This window comes from Pyxicephalus adspersus, chromosome 3 (assembly GCF_032062135.1).
Source record: "Pyxicephalus adspersus chromosome 3, UCB_Pads_2.0, whole genome shotgun sequence".
NCBI classification, from domain to species: Eukaryota; Metazoa; Chordata; class Amphibia; order Anura; family Pyxicephalidae; genus Pyxicephalus; species Pyxicephalus adspersus.
This window is the reverse complement of record NC_092860.1, coordinates 36,291,053-36,305,689: the sequence shown is the minus strand read 5'-3', so window position 1 is coordinate 36,305,689 and position 14,637 is coordinate 36,291,053. Positions and strand designations below refer to the sequence as shown.

Sequence of the window (14,637 nt, the reverse complement as noted above, 5' to 3'; positions counted from 1 at the left end):
GCAATGTCATACACTTGGCTGCTCCACATTTTCTTTAGCGATCGGCATGCTGCACACCTTCCAAGCAAGTGTATCTTCAGTTAGGAGAAACAGTAACAAAATTTCTAGCTGCTAAGCACCAGGGCTGGGGAGTTGGAGTAATAATTTTGGGGTATCTGGAGTTAGAGGAACAACAAAAAAAAAATCTACCAACTCCGACTTTTTTTTTGAAAACATACAGTATGTAAAAAGGTTCTATTTCACAGGAAAGTCATGATAAAGTAGTTCACTGCTGTATTAATTAAACCCACAAGTTGCCACTAGTATAAAGCTCATCTGAACTATTCTGCAGCCTAAATTTATACATCTTTGTAATCTGGATTATACTTGATAGGATTATGAAATGTTTGCTTAGTGTTGATATAAATTATTCAGGGTTATACAATAAGATTACATTCTACATATATATGTCCCCTGCACACAAAGTGTTGTGAGAAAACAGAGGTGTTTATCACCCCATACCTGCTTCACACACCTGTCTGTAAATTTTTATTTACCAACTATACGCAAAACCTAATTTTACATTTATACTGTTTTGGGTTTTACATTTTTTTTGGTTTATGTAGTTTAATTGATGGTTTTAAAGCAGCAAATTATGTAGTCCATTTTTTTGAATAAGTAAAGTTGTTCCTGAATTCATTAGATCTACAAGTACTTTAAATTGTATATCGTCTTGATAACAACAATAAAACTTTGTGTTCATTTTTGTGTTTTTAGTTTGAAATGCAGATATAAACTTTACTAGTTTACATGCTGGCAATTACAGGCTGTTCAATAGGGTAGTGTCAGCTTCCTGGTTCTTGTTCCCAAAAGCAGACCCTATCTTCTTTTCGATTTACATTGGCTGAGCTTGGGCTGATGAAATGCCGTGTATGTTGTGTTTCAATCAACATGGAACATTATCATACAACAGCAATTTAAATTAAAGGAGTTGGAGACTGTGGTACCATGAAATGACGAGTCAGAGTCGAAGGGTTTTTGTACGAACTCTACAGCACTTTTTAACACTGCAATAAAATGAAAGCAAAACTATATACCTTGCCCCAGTCTCTCTGACTCTCAGTGCTGGCTGAGGGCATCTTTGCCTTCTTTTTGCTTTGTTTTAGCTTTTCACCAGCCTTTACCACTTCAGTTGAGTCATTTTTACAGGAAGGGCAATACCTAAAAAAAAAGAAAACGTAAGAACACAGTTTCTTTTATCATAAATACTAAACAAAATTTCCTCAACATACACATTGCATTACCCAATCAACTGGAAAAACTGAAACGTAAAAGTAAGTGATGGTACCCACAAAATTTACACGCTTGTTGCTTAATGGGTGAGAATATGGCATCAAATTAAAAAAGCTATCTTAAAGGTAACCATGAGCTCATGTATGGCTGGCAGTAAGGGTCCCAAAGTTTTACGCAACCCATTGTAAAGGCTTATTCCACCAAAAACAGAAAAAAAAAATATTTTTTAGTATTAGGTATCTTGTTAACACTCCTGCTAGATGATCTATACAAATCCAGATGGTAATGTTTTTTTGTTTTTACAAAATACAGAAAAAAAAATGATATGGGCTGTTGATATTCCTTGCTCCCATTTATTTAGCACATTAGCAGTGTGTGTTATGTACATTATAGGTACTTACAGAGGAAATCTATGAGTATATTTTTGCTGATAAAGTAGTATACTTGATCTAATTACTTGAAGTACTCTCCCAAAGGACCAGGAAATACCACAAGTCAATCAAGACAAAAATATGTTCTCTGCATCCTAAATACACCTGATTTAAATATATATATCTACCTAAAGACTATAAAATACTTAGGACTTGCAACTGATTTTCAACAAACTGGGATTATATCGTGAAACTGATTTGGTTTAAAAACAAGGGTATGTTTGAACCCAAATGTGTGACAGCACATGGGCATAAGTACAAATGGCAAACATATTAAATACATACCAGTCTTCATCTTCAGGTATCTTTGATAGTGGTGGGTTTAGGCAGTAAATGTGGTAAGCCATGTTGCACTCATCACAAAGTAGCTGCATGTGGGCATCCTGCTTTCCTCCACACACATAACAGGAACAAAACCTGCATTCCGCCTCTGGGTCAGCTTTGCAGTACTTACATTCGGGGCCACTTTTCCCTGTAAAATCACAGTATAGTCAGAATATGTTACCTGGACAAAAATGGTCATAATAAAAATTCCGTAAGAGTAACATCTAACCAAAGTTTTTTTTTCCTATATATAGTGTGGAAAAGATTGAAAACCTCTGCCAGGTTCTAAATGCAGTATGTATCTTGTTGAGATGTTTTCTCCTGGCTTCCTGTTCTGTCTAAAAGCAGTTACCTGGACAGGAACTGAAGGAGGAAACCACCTTAGGGGTGAGACAGATGGCAAAAAACTCCCAACAGTGGTTCTAACAACCCCAACTCATTCTTTTATCTGTCTTGTCCACAGTTGAAGAGAGTTACTCTCATTTCCTGTTTTTTGTCTAAAACCTATAAAGTACCCAAATAGACCGGAAATAAGGAGAAACATGTCAAAAAGGAGAGCAAATAAAAAGGCTTGATTGATTTTTTTTAACCCTTCCTCAGTCTACCCAAAACAATTACATTTAGGCTCAGCTTTATACTGCAGAATAATGAAATGAAACATGTTAATGGAAATATAGATGTAAAAACATCTGAAACTCAGTAATGTCATTTGTTTTAGTATAGAAGGGCTAAATACCCTATCAGGTTATTTTTCTTTGTCTGCTTCCTGCTGTGGACACATGACAAAAAATCTATCCTAAGTAAATAGACTTCCGATCTCACACAGCTGTCATAGAAACATATAATTATATTAAAGGATTTTCCCCCGACCTTTATCCTCTTGTGGAAATGTAAACCATTTGGACTGTACTTAATTTTCTGTCTCATTAACAATGGTCACATAAGTAACAGAAGGATGAGCATTAAAAAACCTTGCAAAGCATCCAACTTTATATTCTCTATACAAACAATTATTCTGTTTTCTTTACATACACTTTAAAACACCTAACATCTTTCTGATAATACCTCCATTTCCAAAAAGATGAACTATTACCACGATACAATCACTCTCTGGCTCATCATTGCTATGTCCACAATATCAACTGTTTTACAGAAAAACGTAATAGATCTAAATGTATAGACAATGCCTACAGCACAGTATGAATGGGTATCACAAAACCAAAGAACCACAGCCTTGAGCTTGAAGATTTGTATAGAATGTCCTTTACTTGCAGCATCTAGGTAAAAGCACACATTTGATATATCATTTTCTTTGCTATACAAAACCAAAACCACTTACTCTTAAATTCCCCATCTCCAGATGACAGAGGGTATGCCCCAGGTTTTTCTATTTTATAAATTTCCTCAGGAAATGCAATCTTACAGTCATTTATAGCATCTTCAGGGTTACTGAAAAATTAAAAATGAAAAATAAATCAATTTAGGCAATCACTGTGTGTTTTAAGGACAGCTATTTAGCCATCTATGGTGTATGGCTTTTCTTTCCTTACGTTTGGTTTACAGCTTAGAACTATGCTAGGGGCATTACTTTATATGATCAATTATTGACTTGACTATACACTCTATACCATGGTGCAAAAGATGCCAGAACTATAAAATGTCCTTAAAAAATGTACATACTGATGTACTTGTTACACTTGTTTAACTGCTTGGTAATGCAATATCTAATCAGCAAATTATTATTATTAACAGGATTTATATAGTGCCAAACACATGGCAACTCAATGAATTTAGGACAAGCACACGAGCAACCTAATTTAATGGCTGGAGAGGAAAATAAAAAAAAGGGGGGGGATTAAACGGTTGCAAAGGTCTAAGAGCTATGTATGAACAAATAATTGCAGACATCAATGAACTAAAGCAATGTTGTAAAGACGTGTGGGCCAAAATTGATCCACAACTATGTGAGACTTATCAAACCATACAGAAATCAATTACTTCAGGTAATTATGTGTGGGGATTGAATGTCTTCATGCTATTTGGAAATACATTGTAGATTTTTTAAATAATTTAAAAGTCAAATATTTTTAGGATGAAAATGTTTGGAACATGTACTCTTGAAACATGGAAATATTATGAAGTCTACTTTGGAGAGTTCCTTTAAATAAAAAATAAATTTTAATAAAAAATAAATAAATAAATAGATTTAAAAAATCTACAAAGTCCATATTTCCACATATCATGAAGACAATCAATCCCCACACTGGAGGAATCTAGAAGGTTAAACGTTTGGATTGTGTACAACATGTCTTCTATGTAATACTGCTTAAGGGGACAACAAATTAGAACAGATCACTGAATGCTAGTCTCTGCTAGCCAATGCATTCTGATTTACTTCTTGAAAATATTCTGTTTTGGCCAATCTATGAATGAAATTACATGCAACATCAGCTGGCCTAATTACAAAAGAGATCCATGCTGCTTAAACTAAAGTATTTGACAGCAATAAAAAAAGTGAAAATTAGAAAAAATGCTGTAATTGGTGAAAAGAAAGTATGATAATTACAGTTCCCTATTTTGTTTTAATAAGCTTCTCACATTGTAAAGTGTATACTGTTGGATATGTTGGACTAGTGTTCATTTTAATTACATGAATACAAGGAAAAAAATTAAATCCCAGTTTGGCATTAAATTTGAACACAGCCTTATTTTAATTACGATTATTCACGGTGTAAGGTGAACATTCACATGGCTAGAGCCTTCTTAAAGCACATGGGGTATATATACTATATGAATGCGTGTTCCACTCTTTACCTTGTTGCACATTATAATGGGGGTCTTGTTGCACCCAGTAAAACAGAACAGAGTGCTCAGAATAACATTTCTTTATGGCAATCAAGGAGGCTTTTTTAACAGAAGATTTTGATTATTTGTAATACTTTATAAATTACCATGAAAGACAACTGTTAAGATTAAAATGTGTAATCACATACCCCAGTAAAATCTTCACAAATACTTCTTTGTTAGTTCTAGAATGTTCCTTTAGTTCTGTTATTTTAGCATCGAACCAGAACCCACGCTCTTCTGGTGTCTCCATGTTGTAATTCACCATTACAACGTCACCCACTTTGAGATCACTCCACTTTAGGACAGTTCTTGCTCTGGGTCGCAAATTGCAGATCTCAATCTCCACAACTCCATTTTCTGGATAACTAAAGCAAGGGGAAAAAAAAATCAGGTGTTAATGAATACCTATTTATCATTAAAGAAGAACTGTGTGTAATTTGCTGAAACATCTTTTTTTTTCTTTACAAAATGTTAGATTTACCAATATGTTCATTTGGTGGACCACACTGCAACGAATATCAGCATAGATAAAAAGGAACAATTTTATTGCAGGTCCCTTTTTAGAAACATTATCAATACAAATACATCATGAATAAAATGTCTACATTCAGTTCAGACAGAAACCAAATAATTGCTTCTTTTTTCTGTTGCAAAAGCATTCTCAAAATAAAACATTATATTTTTATCAAAATAAATACATACATTTTAAACTTCGTAAACACAAATAGCATTAATTGGGCTTTGTGTCTTCTCAAATATATTTGCCTTATACTGAAGAGAAAGACAATTTTATCTTCTTTTGAGAACCTACTGCAGCCACAGGCTGGGATGACATTTCACAGCAAACAAAATTACACTTGACTAAAATAGCAAACTATACACTTTGTCTTTTCTCAGCAAAGAGAGTAAACCTTTACGTGTACTATAAAGAATTTTGTATTAGGTGTGAATGTAGACACATTGTATATATTTAATATAACCACATTGTTCCAAACATTTAACATTTCAGCTGAACATATGTCAATTTGATAGCTGAGGGTCCGCTAATTTAGATTCAGTGCCGCAAGTCTTTTCCTGGAGGCACCAACATAAAATTTTATAGGGCTGAGTTGCGAGGTGGCAGAGTTGGGCCCATAGAAGTCTGTGGGGCTATAGGGTGCTGGATTTGTAGCACTTGACACAAACAGCAAAGTTGCAGCTGTCAGACAGAGGCAAGTATGCATCTGTGGAGGGGGAGCATGGGTTAAGTCAGGTCAGGGAAAAGGCCGCAAAAAATATAAGTTTACTTATATCTTTTAGGTTATAAAATATTTTATACAGTTTGTATTACTGTGTGTTTATCAAGAGACTCTTTTGCTATATTACAAAAACTCAAATGTCTGCAATGCCCAAATGTTTTATTTTAGTTTTGCAAAGAGTATGAGAAGGTGTAGACTATATGACATATTTTTACTGCTGCCTGGATCAGCTGCTAAAGGTTACGCAGTGTCTTCTCTACAATAAGAAATATGGCTAGGTCATCTCCCTGCTCCTGGACTCAGAGTAGCTTGTGAGAAGAACAGTGGCAGAATAATTGGCTCATCTCTGTGACATACAGAGACTGCCACTGCTGTGCTCCTATCAAAAATTCTGAATTTTCGGATGATTTAAAATCAGATGTTTTTAGATTTCAAAGACTCCAAAAGCACTGTAACCTTAGGATAAAAAAAAATTACAGTATTTTGAAGAAACAAGGTGAACCTGAAGCACATTGGTGTTTGTTCCCACACTGTAGTACATCAGCTAAATACAGGGAAAGCAGTATCTCACAACAACATGAGAGGGTTCATATGAATCCTATTGGGAAAGCACCTGCTTCTTTCCTTGGGGAAGATTCAATGGCAGATGAGATAAAAAAAATAGGACAAGATCTGCTTGGCTTCATTCAGTCTCTGCCAAAGCATCCCATGGGTACAGGCTGTTTTTTTTTGTATCCATACACAACAAGACACTACAAGGAGCTATTTTTCCTGGAAGACTAGCGCACTGAAGAGCTGATGTTCAGAGGACTATTATGTACAGAAACAGATTTGTTCCCATTGTAATATCTGCACATAATAATGTTACAATAAGGCTGTACTTACTCATCATATTTTATAAAATAGGATACATCATCATCATCCACATAATCAGAAAAAGAAGTAGAAGGGCCAGAGTCCAATATGTGAGAATTCTCAATGGAATGGTCCTCATTCAAACTGCCATTAGTCCCTTTGTATGAATTGCCACCTTTGCTATAAGCCTTGCCATTTTTCTGTCCTTTTGACGCTCTGGTAACATTTTCAACACGTGCTTCAAACCAGGATCCAATGGTCACATCACGGACGTCCACCAACTCATTGATCTACAATGACACAATAAAAAAATGAAAATTTAGAAAGCATAACAGGAGCTTTGGATATTTAAGGCTACAAATAAAATGATAAGATAAAAAGGGCTCAAACCCCAAGATGTTCATTAAGCACGGTTTAATGCCACAATGGGGATGTATTTTTTTTTTTTTTTTTTTTTTAATTCCTCCTGAAAAAAAAGCAAGATACTAACTACCTGGAATGTGAGGGTCATTAGCTGTACATATTCAGTGTGAGTTCCAAGGTACTGCTGATTTTAACGACTAGTCTCAGGCAAATGAAAGTAAAATTTTGTCACCAGTATACTTTACATCAAGGAATGTCCAAAGTCCAGCCCAGGGGCCGTGTTCAGATTTCCACCGGCCCGCAGCCTCTGTCATCACAGGGAATCCCCTAAGTCATTATAGTGGGCGTGTGCTGTGCGGGACCCGCACGGACCATGCCCACTCTGATTCTAAGAACGTGCTCTGCACAGAGCCTGCACTGACACCAGACTCTACACAGGGAATCCCTCACATCACCCTGGTGGGCGTGTGCTGTGCAGGACCCGCACAGACCACACCCACACTAACCCTGGTTAGTGGTCAGCCCCCACACATTTTCACCTCACCAAATCTGGCCCTCTTTGCAAAAAGTTTGGACACCCCTGCTTTACACCTTTTGAAGAAAAACTCTGCCCCTACCATACGGGTGGAGCATATCCTGGTAAATTATTGAGAAGGGATTACTTGCCAGAAATAACAGACAACTCTGTGTCTGCGGCATCAAAGTCACACAAAAAAGACAAAACTGGAGATTTTTACTTAATACATTTCTCTCAGCTCTTAACTATTTGTCAGTCAACTTGTCCATATAGTATGAAAATCAGTTTGAAGCTTACAGCATTTTGTCTTTCTGGACAAAATAGATAAATAACCTCTTTCCTCCTCGGTCAGAAAATAGGATGTGTCCACAATTAAAGTATTGACTAACTGCTTAAAGCAGAAATAAATCCAATACAAACAAACAAATCATGATTACCTTCAATCCCGCAGATGAGTCTTTCCTTCGGGAGGTTTATCCATCAGGTCCCGCGTCGTCCCGGTATCTGTCTTCGGCCCAGCATCGACATCTTCTACTCTCGTCTTCTTCCTACGTCACCTGATCTCGCACTGTGCAGGTGCAAGATAGGGTGACTTATTGGGAAATAACCTGCCGATCTCACAGCGCATGAGTGAGATTGGTAGTTTTTTTTTTTTTTTTTTTTGATGAAAGGGCTCCTTCTGTGCATGCCTGAGATGCAGGAGCCAAAAGCCTCCTGGGATGCGCGACGTAGGTATCCTGGGAGGCTCTGCACTCCCATTCATTTTTGATCGCCTAGGCAATCAAGAAATAAGGGGGCGATGCTGCACCATTTTTTTTTTTTGAAAGATAAAAACAAACAAACCGACAAAATTTTTACTTTAAAGAAAAGTGAAAGTTGAATTGTTCAGGATTGAAGGATAGGACCTGCTTAGCAGAGTGGAACACATAATAAAAGAGCTTCTTACAGCTATCTGCAGTACTAGGAAGTGAAAAGAAACATTAGGTACATTGTAGGAGGTAAGGTGAAGCTCTTCACTTCCGTCTATATTAAGACACAGAATGGGAGTGTAGAGCCTCCTGTGATACTCATGTCACGCATCCCAGGAGGCTCCTGGCTGCTCCCAAACTCGGGCATGTGCAAAAAGAGCTTTCTTGTACATTGGGGGGGGGGTGGAGGTGGAGTGATCTGACACATGCGCAGGGAGATCGGCACCTTTTCTCCTTCACACCAGGCTACGTCACCCTATCTTGGGCCTGGCACAGTGCGGGATTGGGAGATGTAGCCAAAAGAAGACAGAGCAAGAATGCAGCCCCTGTTGTGGAAAAGATCCAGTGGGATCTATGATTAAATTTAAATGGGATTTTTTGAGTTTTTTTTTTTTTTTTGAGTTTATAAGGGTTTCCAATCAGAATGACTCTTATCACAACAGCCTAAAAGATCCTAAAGATCCTTTCACACACTCATCTATATAGTTACTTAAATTGAATGTTAGCAATTGTTTTCTGCTACAGTAGACATAAGCTCTGTACAGACAGAAATGTTCTGTTCTATAAAGAGGGGGGGAGGAGGAGGATAAGTGGGGAGAACCCATCTGCATCCTCAGGTCATTAAGCAAGGCATGGTGATAGCTGAAAATTAGGGGACATCTAGCTGTGCTAATGCTATCACAAATAATCAGCTCGGACGACAAAATTCTAGCATCTGATTAAGGTCTTAGTAAAGGAGGAAGCAACAGTTTTTTTTTTATTCTTGTGGTTATCGAATTGACAATGTAATCCTCATAAAAATGAAGAAATTTGAGTAACTTTTTTCCTTTTTTTTTTTTTAAAATGTAACTAAAGGTGCACATGGTTTGTTGAATAGAGCTACAGAGAAATAAGGAGATGCCCGCTTGAATTGCTGCAATGAGTTGGGAACAAATGTAAGCTTGCTATCAGTAAAATCGCCATGGCAACGGCATGCTAAATGAGACATGTAAAAAGACTACCAGACAAGAAGTGTAACTGAAACACCAGTGCAGCCTAAACTGAGCCTTCCCAGCATCTGTGTCAAAACACAATGCTTTGTTTTTGTTGGAGGAGCTCATTATCTCGAGGTGACCAGAACTTGTATATCGGGAAAGAAGAATAAAAACCAAAATATTCTAAATCATTTTTTAAAGAAAAAAAAAACATGGACACCCCTCCTAGATTGCAAACTCAGTTGCCAAGAACGTCTTCCCCTCCAAAGTCATAAATTGTACTAGTTATGCATGTACATTCATCATCTGCAGCCCCTATTTATTGGGCGATATGTTGGAATCCTATAAATAAAAGATTATAATATAGCTGTGTATCCTGGAGCTTTAGAGTCTGCTTTCCACCATGCCTCTTTTGTGTTCTGGAACTGTGCTTGCCCTGTATGCTTTCTCATATTACCATCTAGCTAACGGCTTTTACACATCAGCACGCTTCTGTAGCTCCAGCCTACAGTCATCCGAGAATGTTTATCTTTTGTTCTGGGACTGAATTCTCATTTTATGTATATTTAACCAAGTGATGATGCCTCATATTTTAGATCTATGCTGCTAACATTTACATCTGGCTACTGGCCTCATCACGCTTCTGTAGTCGCTGACTTCCACCATTTTGTGGCAATCAGCACGGTTCTGTAACCGCTGCCTTCAGACATGCTGAGGACGTCTCCTTTGTCTGAGGACTGCGCTCGCATTTTGTGCAGTCTCATTCTATGTATTTTCAACTTGCAGTGTAGATCACTAGCTTCGTTAGCTACCGTTCCCTGTATCTTCAGGATGGCTGTCACATTTTAGTACAACGATCATCCTGTGTGCATTCTTCTTGTATTTACATCTAGCTAACAGCTTCTGCACAACAGTGTGCTTCTGTAGCCGCTCATTTCCGCCATTTTGTCCATGCTTTTTATGCTCAGGAAAAGTCATCCATTGTGTGCCCGTACGTTATGTTGGGATCAGGATAACTGCCTCCGTACAAAAAAATAATCAAGAACAGAATACATTTGCAGGCCTTATATTTAAACCTAAATTATTTTATGTAAAGCTGACCTGACAGATTATATATATATATATATATATATATATATATATATATATATATACTGTTTAATTTATTTATTGAAATTTTTTGCATTTTGTAAATTTGTAAACTTAGCAGTGCATAAAAGTATCATGCTCTGCATTAACCTAAAGCGCACATTTGCAGGAAATAAAACTGAAAACTTCCTTAGCAGTACTGGATTTAGAATAATTCTACTTTTATCCTTAACATTTATCTTTAACCTGAACTCCTCCTCTATCAATATTTATTCGCCCCTGCAGTGTCAACATCACTATGTGAAGTAAGCCTGTAAATTAACATTATATCTGGAAGGTTAATATTGTCATGCAGTGGAGAAGATTTAGGCTTCTCCCATTGGGTTGCTTAACAGGTAAATCAATTGTAGGAAACTATGCCCTTATTATGCATTTGGGGTTGCACCACTGAGGCTATTTAGAGAATGACAGGCAGATGTCCTACCTCCCGTTAACAGTGAGAGATTTGCCTATACACAGCCACCCGTGTACTGTTAACACTTACTGACGAAGCCTTTTTACCTCTTTATTCAATTTCTTTGTTTATTAAACTAAAAGCAACTTGGCTTATCACAATTGTCCCTGTAACAAACATGCCAGAACTATACATTTCCTATGAAATGAATTATTCTGTTACAAGATACAAAGCAGGTGACATTTAAAGGAACTGTTTTTATTTGTTAGCTTCGGATCTACTAATAAAAATGCTATCTGTATATGCAACAAGCAAGAAGATATACATTCACTATTATTGATAAATTATAGGTCTGTGTCAGTTTATCCACCAGTTTTTAGCAGATTATGTATGTTAAGGTTATTTAGAAGGTAAATTGCACAGGTAATAGAATAGCCATGTCTTACAATGGTTATCTTTATTCAACAAGCTTCTAGTTTAATTTAGCACCCATCTACTGTAACGGACAGATACGAACCTTCAGGGCACAGTGTACAGAACTTAACAGGGATGGGAAAAGGATGTATTAGAGAATTGTATGAGTACGGTGGAGAAGGGGGCACAGGGACTGGTGAAGATGGATCTAAAATGACAGAGGCTGGATAGGAATAAGGTCAAGAAACTTTATATCCCTGCGCACACCTCGTTCTGAAACCTCTTGGTTCTGTACAGAACAATCATTTGATCCAATGTTGAATCTATGACTTAAGTATTTTGTAGATCATGTAAACAATTATTTTTGAAAACAGTATGAAATAAAGACTGTACTTTTAAAGTAGGCATCTCCAGATGCCCCCCATCACTACTCCTAATTGCCCTCCACTGAAAGAAACCCATTACTAAAAAACAGACATCTGAATGGATGCCAGCTTACCTGTCCTATTGAGAATACCTTGGCATTTAGATATAAAGTATCGTGACTTGCCAAGGCCCCAATGTATTATAGAAAATAATAGGAATATATATAACTAGCTGATACAGGCTGACATTCAAAAATCAGGCATCCTCTGGACACGAGGAGTGCTGGATTTTCGAAAATTAAAATGAAATAACACTAAATGAAATGACACTAAAGGAAAAGCTAATGACATTTTAATGTTCACCAACTAAATAAAACAGTTTTGCAGAATTTTAGTTCTGTACCATCGAAAGATGCTAAATAGCAGATGGGCTGTTAGGATGATCGTCCTCAGCAGCAGAAACAGGTTCAATTTGTGGAGAAAAAGCAAGACCTAACTGTTGATTCTGGAGTACAGCACCATCAAAACAAAAAGCGCCTGCAGAAAACAGTGTAAAATTAAAAATGCGCTCCGAAGGATTCAGATTATTGAACTGTATAATGCAATTGCCAACAGACACCACAAGTGACACATGCATGTTTGAAAATATGCCTCATGATTGATGGCAGGTTTGTAATAAATTAGTTAATCTTGGTCTGCCCTGTATACAGTCATCTGGTTGAAAGAAGTCTTTAAAAGTATCCAAGGCCACTACAGCACCTAAAGATACATGGTTACACAGTTATGTCTTTTTTTTTTCAACCCATCAAGTTCAACCTCTAGAGAAATAAACATATCCCAATGAAAACACTATATACACTATTTTTAGTTGATGCAGAGGAAGGCAAAAAATTCAATTTGCTCCAACAGGGGAAAAATTCATTCCTGATCCCATAAGGCAATTGAATGTTCCCTGCCCTTTCACAAAATCCATTTGCTTTCATTTAGTTTTCAGGACCAGGGTGCAGTGGGATAGGAAAATCATTACTTTCACACTATTAGACATGTCCAATCTTCACTTGTGAATATTCAAGAGTGAATGATGACAATAAAAGAAACCTGTAATTCGATAATGAGCAGGTTGCTACTGCTTGGTATGCAGGTCAGGAGATTTAATTTTCTCTGACTTCACAAATGAATAACATTTATTATGGCCTATATTGTTATTGTAGACCATTTATCAAATTGATTTCACTGAAAAATAGTGGCCTAAAATCAGATTATGAAAATGATTAATAAGCAACATAATACAAGAAGTTAAACTCAAAGCACACAAAAAAACAACAACCCCCCAAAAAAATTTCAACCTACCTTGTAAATTCCTATTCCTGGATCAATAAGGAAGGCTCGGGCAGAAGTAGACGGCTGAACAGAAGAAGTGGATGAACGAGATTTGTGCTTATTAGAAGAATTCAATTGGGCTTTGCTCTCCCCTTCCTTTTTCTTTGATGAATGGCTAGAACTCTCAGACTGCGAACGGATTAGGAGTTGAACAATGTCATTCAATCCAACGTTGTAGTCAAAGAGGGTATGACCATCTTCCAGCTAAAGTAGGGGAAAAAATAAACAAATAAGTAAACATACATCAAGTGTCAAGCCTTTCTGATCCAAAGGGCCAATGCAAATACTTCATTAAACAGACCGCAGAGGTGATATTTATGCTTTTTTTATTATATCATTATACAGTCATAAAAAAAAAGTCAAAACGACACAGAAAATCTTGTATTTTTGAAAAAGGAGTCTAGGGTCCAGAGGCTTTACTGGCTTTTTTTTTTGTATAGTGCATAGGTTTTAGACGCTTTGTAGATCTTTTAGAAATAAATGATAGGTGCTTTTGATCTGCATTTAAAGCTAAACTCTAGTCAGCATTTTTTTTTTTTAATACCTTACAACTGAACTGTGTAATCCCTTTTCTTAGGGATTACAAGGGGGTTACAAAAGATCCTTACATAAGAGTTGGGAGTAAAAATCCAGTGTTTCAGTCATTCAGTATGCCTTTGCCGATGACAATTCAGAAGTAGGGGGAATGTCAGGGCAGGAAAGATAGGAACCATCCCTCTACTGCTCTCACAGTTTTGTATAGTCACTCTCTTTATCACTAGTGCTATACATGGTTCTCATACACTGATGGGATGCAGTACTTTACAGAGTGCGGCAACCCTTTTCTTTTCCATTTACTGAAATCATAAAAATTCTTTATCTTGTGATATCACTGAACTCTAGAAAACCTAAAATTTGCTATATAGTTCTTTGTTATCAGTTCTTCCCTGCCACTGTAGACAGACATTACAATCACAAACCTCAGCACTTTTTATTGTATATATGCATTCACTCCTTTGTGATTTCACCAAGTGTAAATTGCACAGAAGCAAATGTAAAACAAACATCATGACAGCAGAAAATAAAGCTTCAGTAAGGAATGGGGTAACTCGGCTTACATCACTATCTCTCACACTTTGTATGAGGACACTGAACTTCCAGTATGGA

At 36.8% G+C, this 14,637-nt stretch overlaps 1 protein-coding gene across 1 annotated transcript in view; it reads right to left on the bottom strand.

Annotated features, from left to right (window-relative positions):
• Positions 1-14,637, bottom strand: part of UHRF2 (ubiquitin like with PHD and ring finger domains 2) — a 43,962-nt gene that overhangs the window by 14,702 nt on the left and 14,623 nt on the right. Inside the window, exons 2-7 of the mRNA XM_072404234.1 lie at positions 13,462-13,695; positions 6,998-7,257; positions 5,021-5,239; positions 3,367-3,476; positions 1,989-2,175; positions 1,077-1,200 (exon numbers count right to left, since the gene is read on the bottom strand). Coding sequence (XP_072260335.1) covers positions 1,077-1,200; positions 1,989-2,175; positions 3,367-3,476; positions 5,021-5,239; positions 6,998-7,257; positions 13,462-13,695 — 1,134 coding nt within the window. The remainder of the gene's footprint in view (positions 1-1,076; positions 1,201-1,988; positions 2,176-3,366; positions 3,477-5,020; positions 5,240-6,997; positions 7,258-13,461; positions 13,696-14,637) is intronic.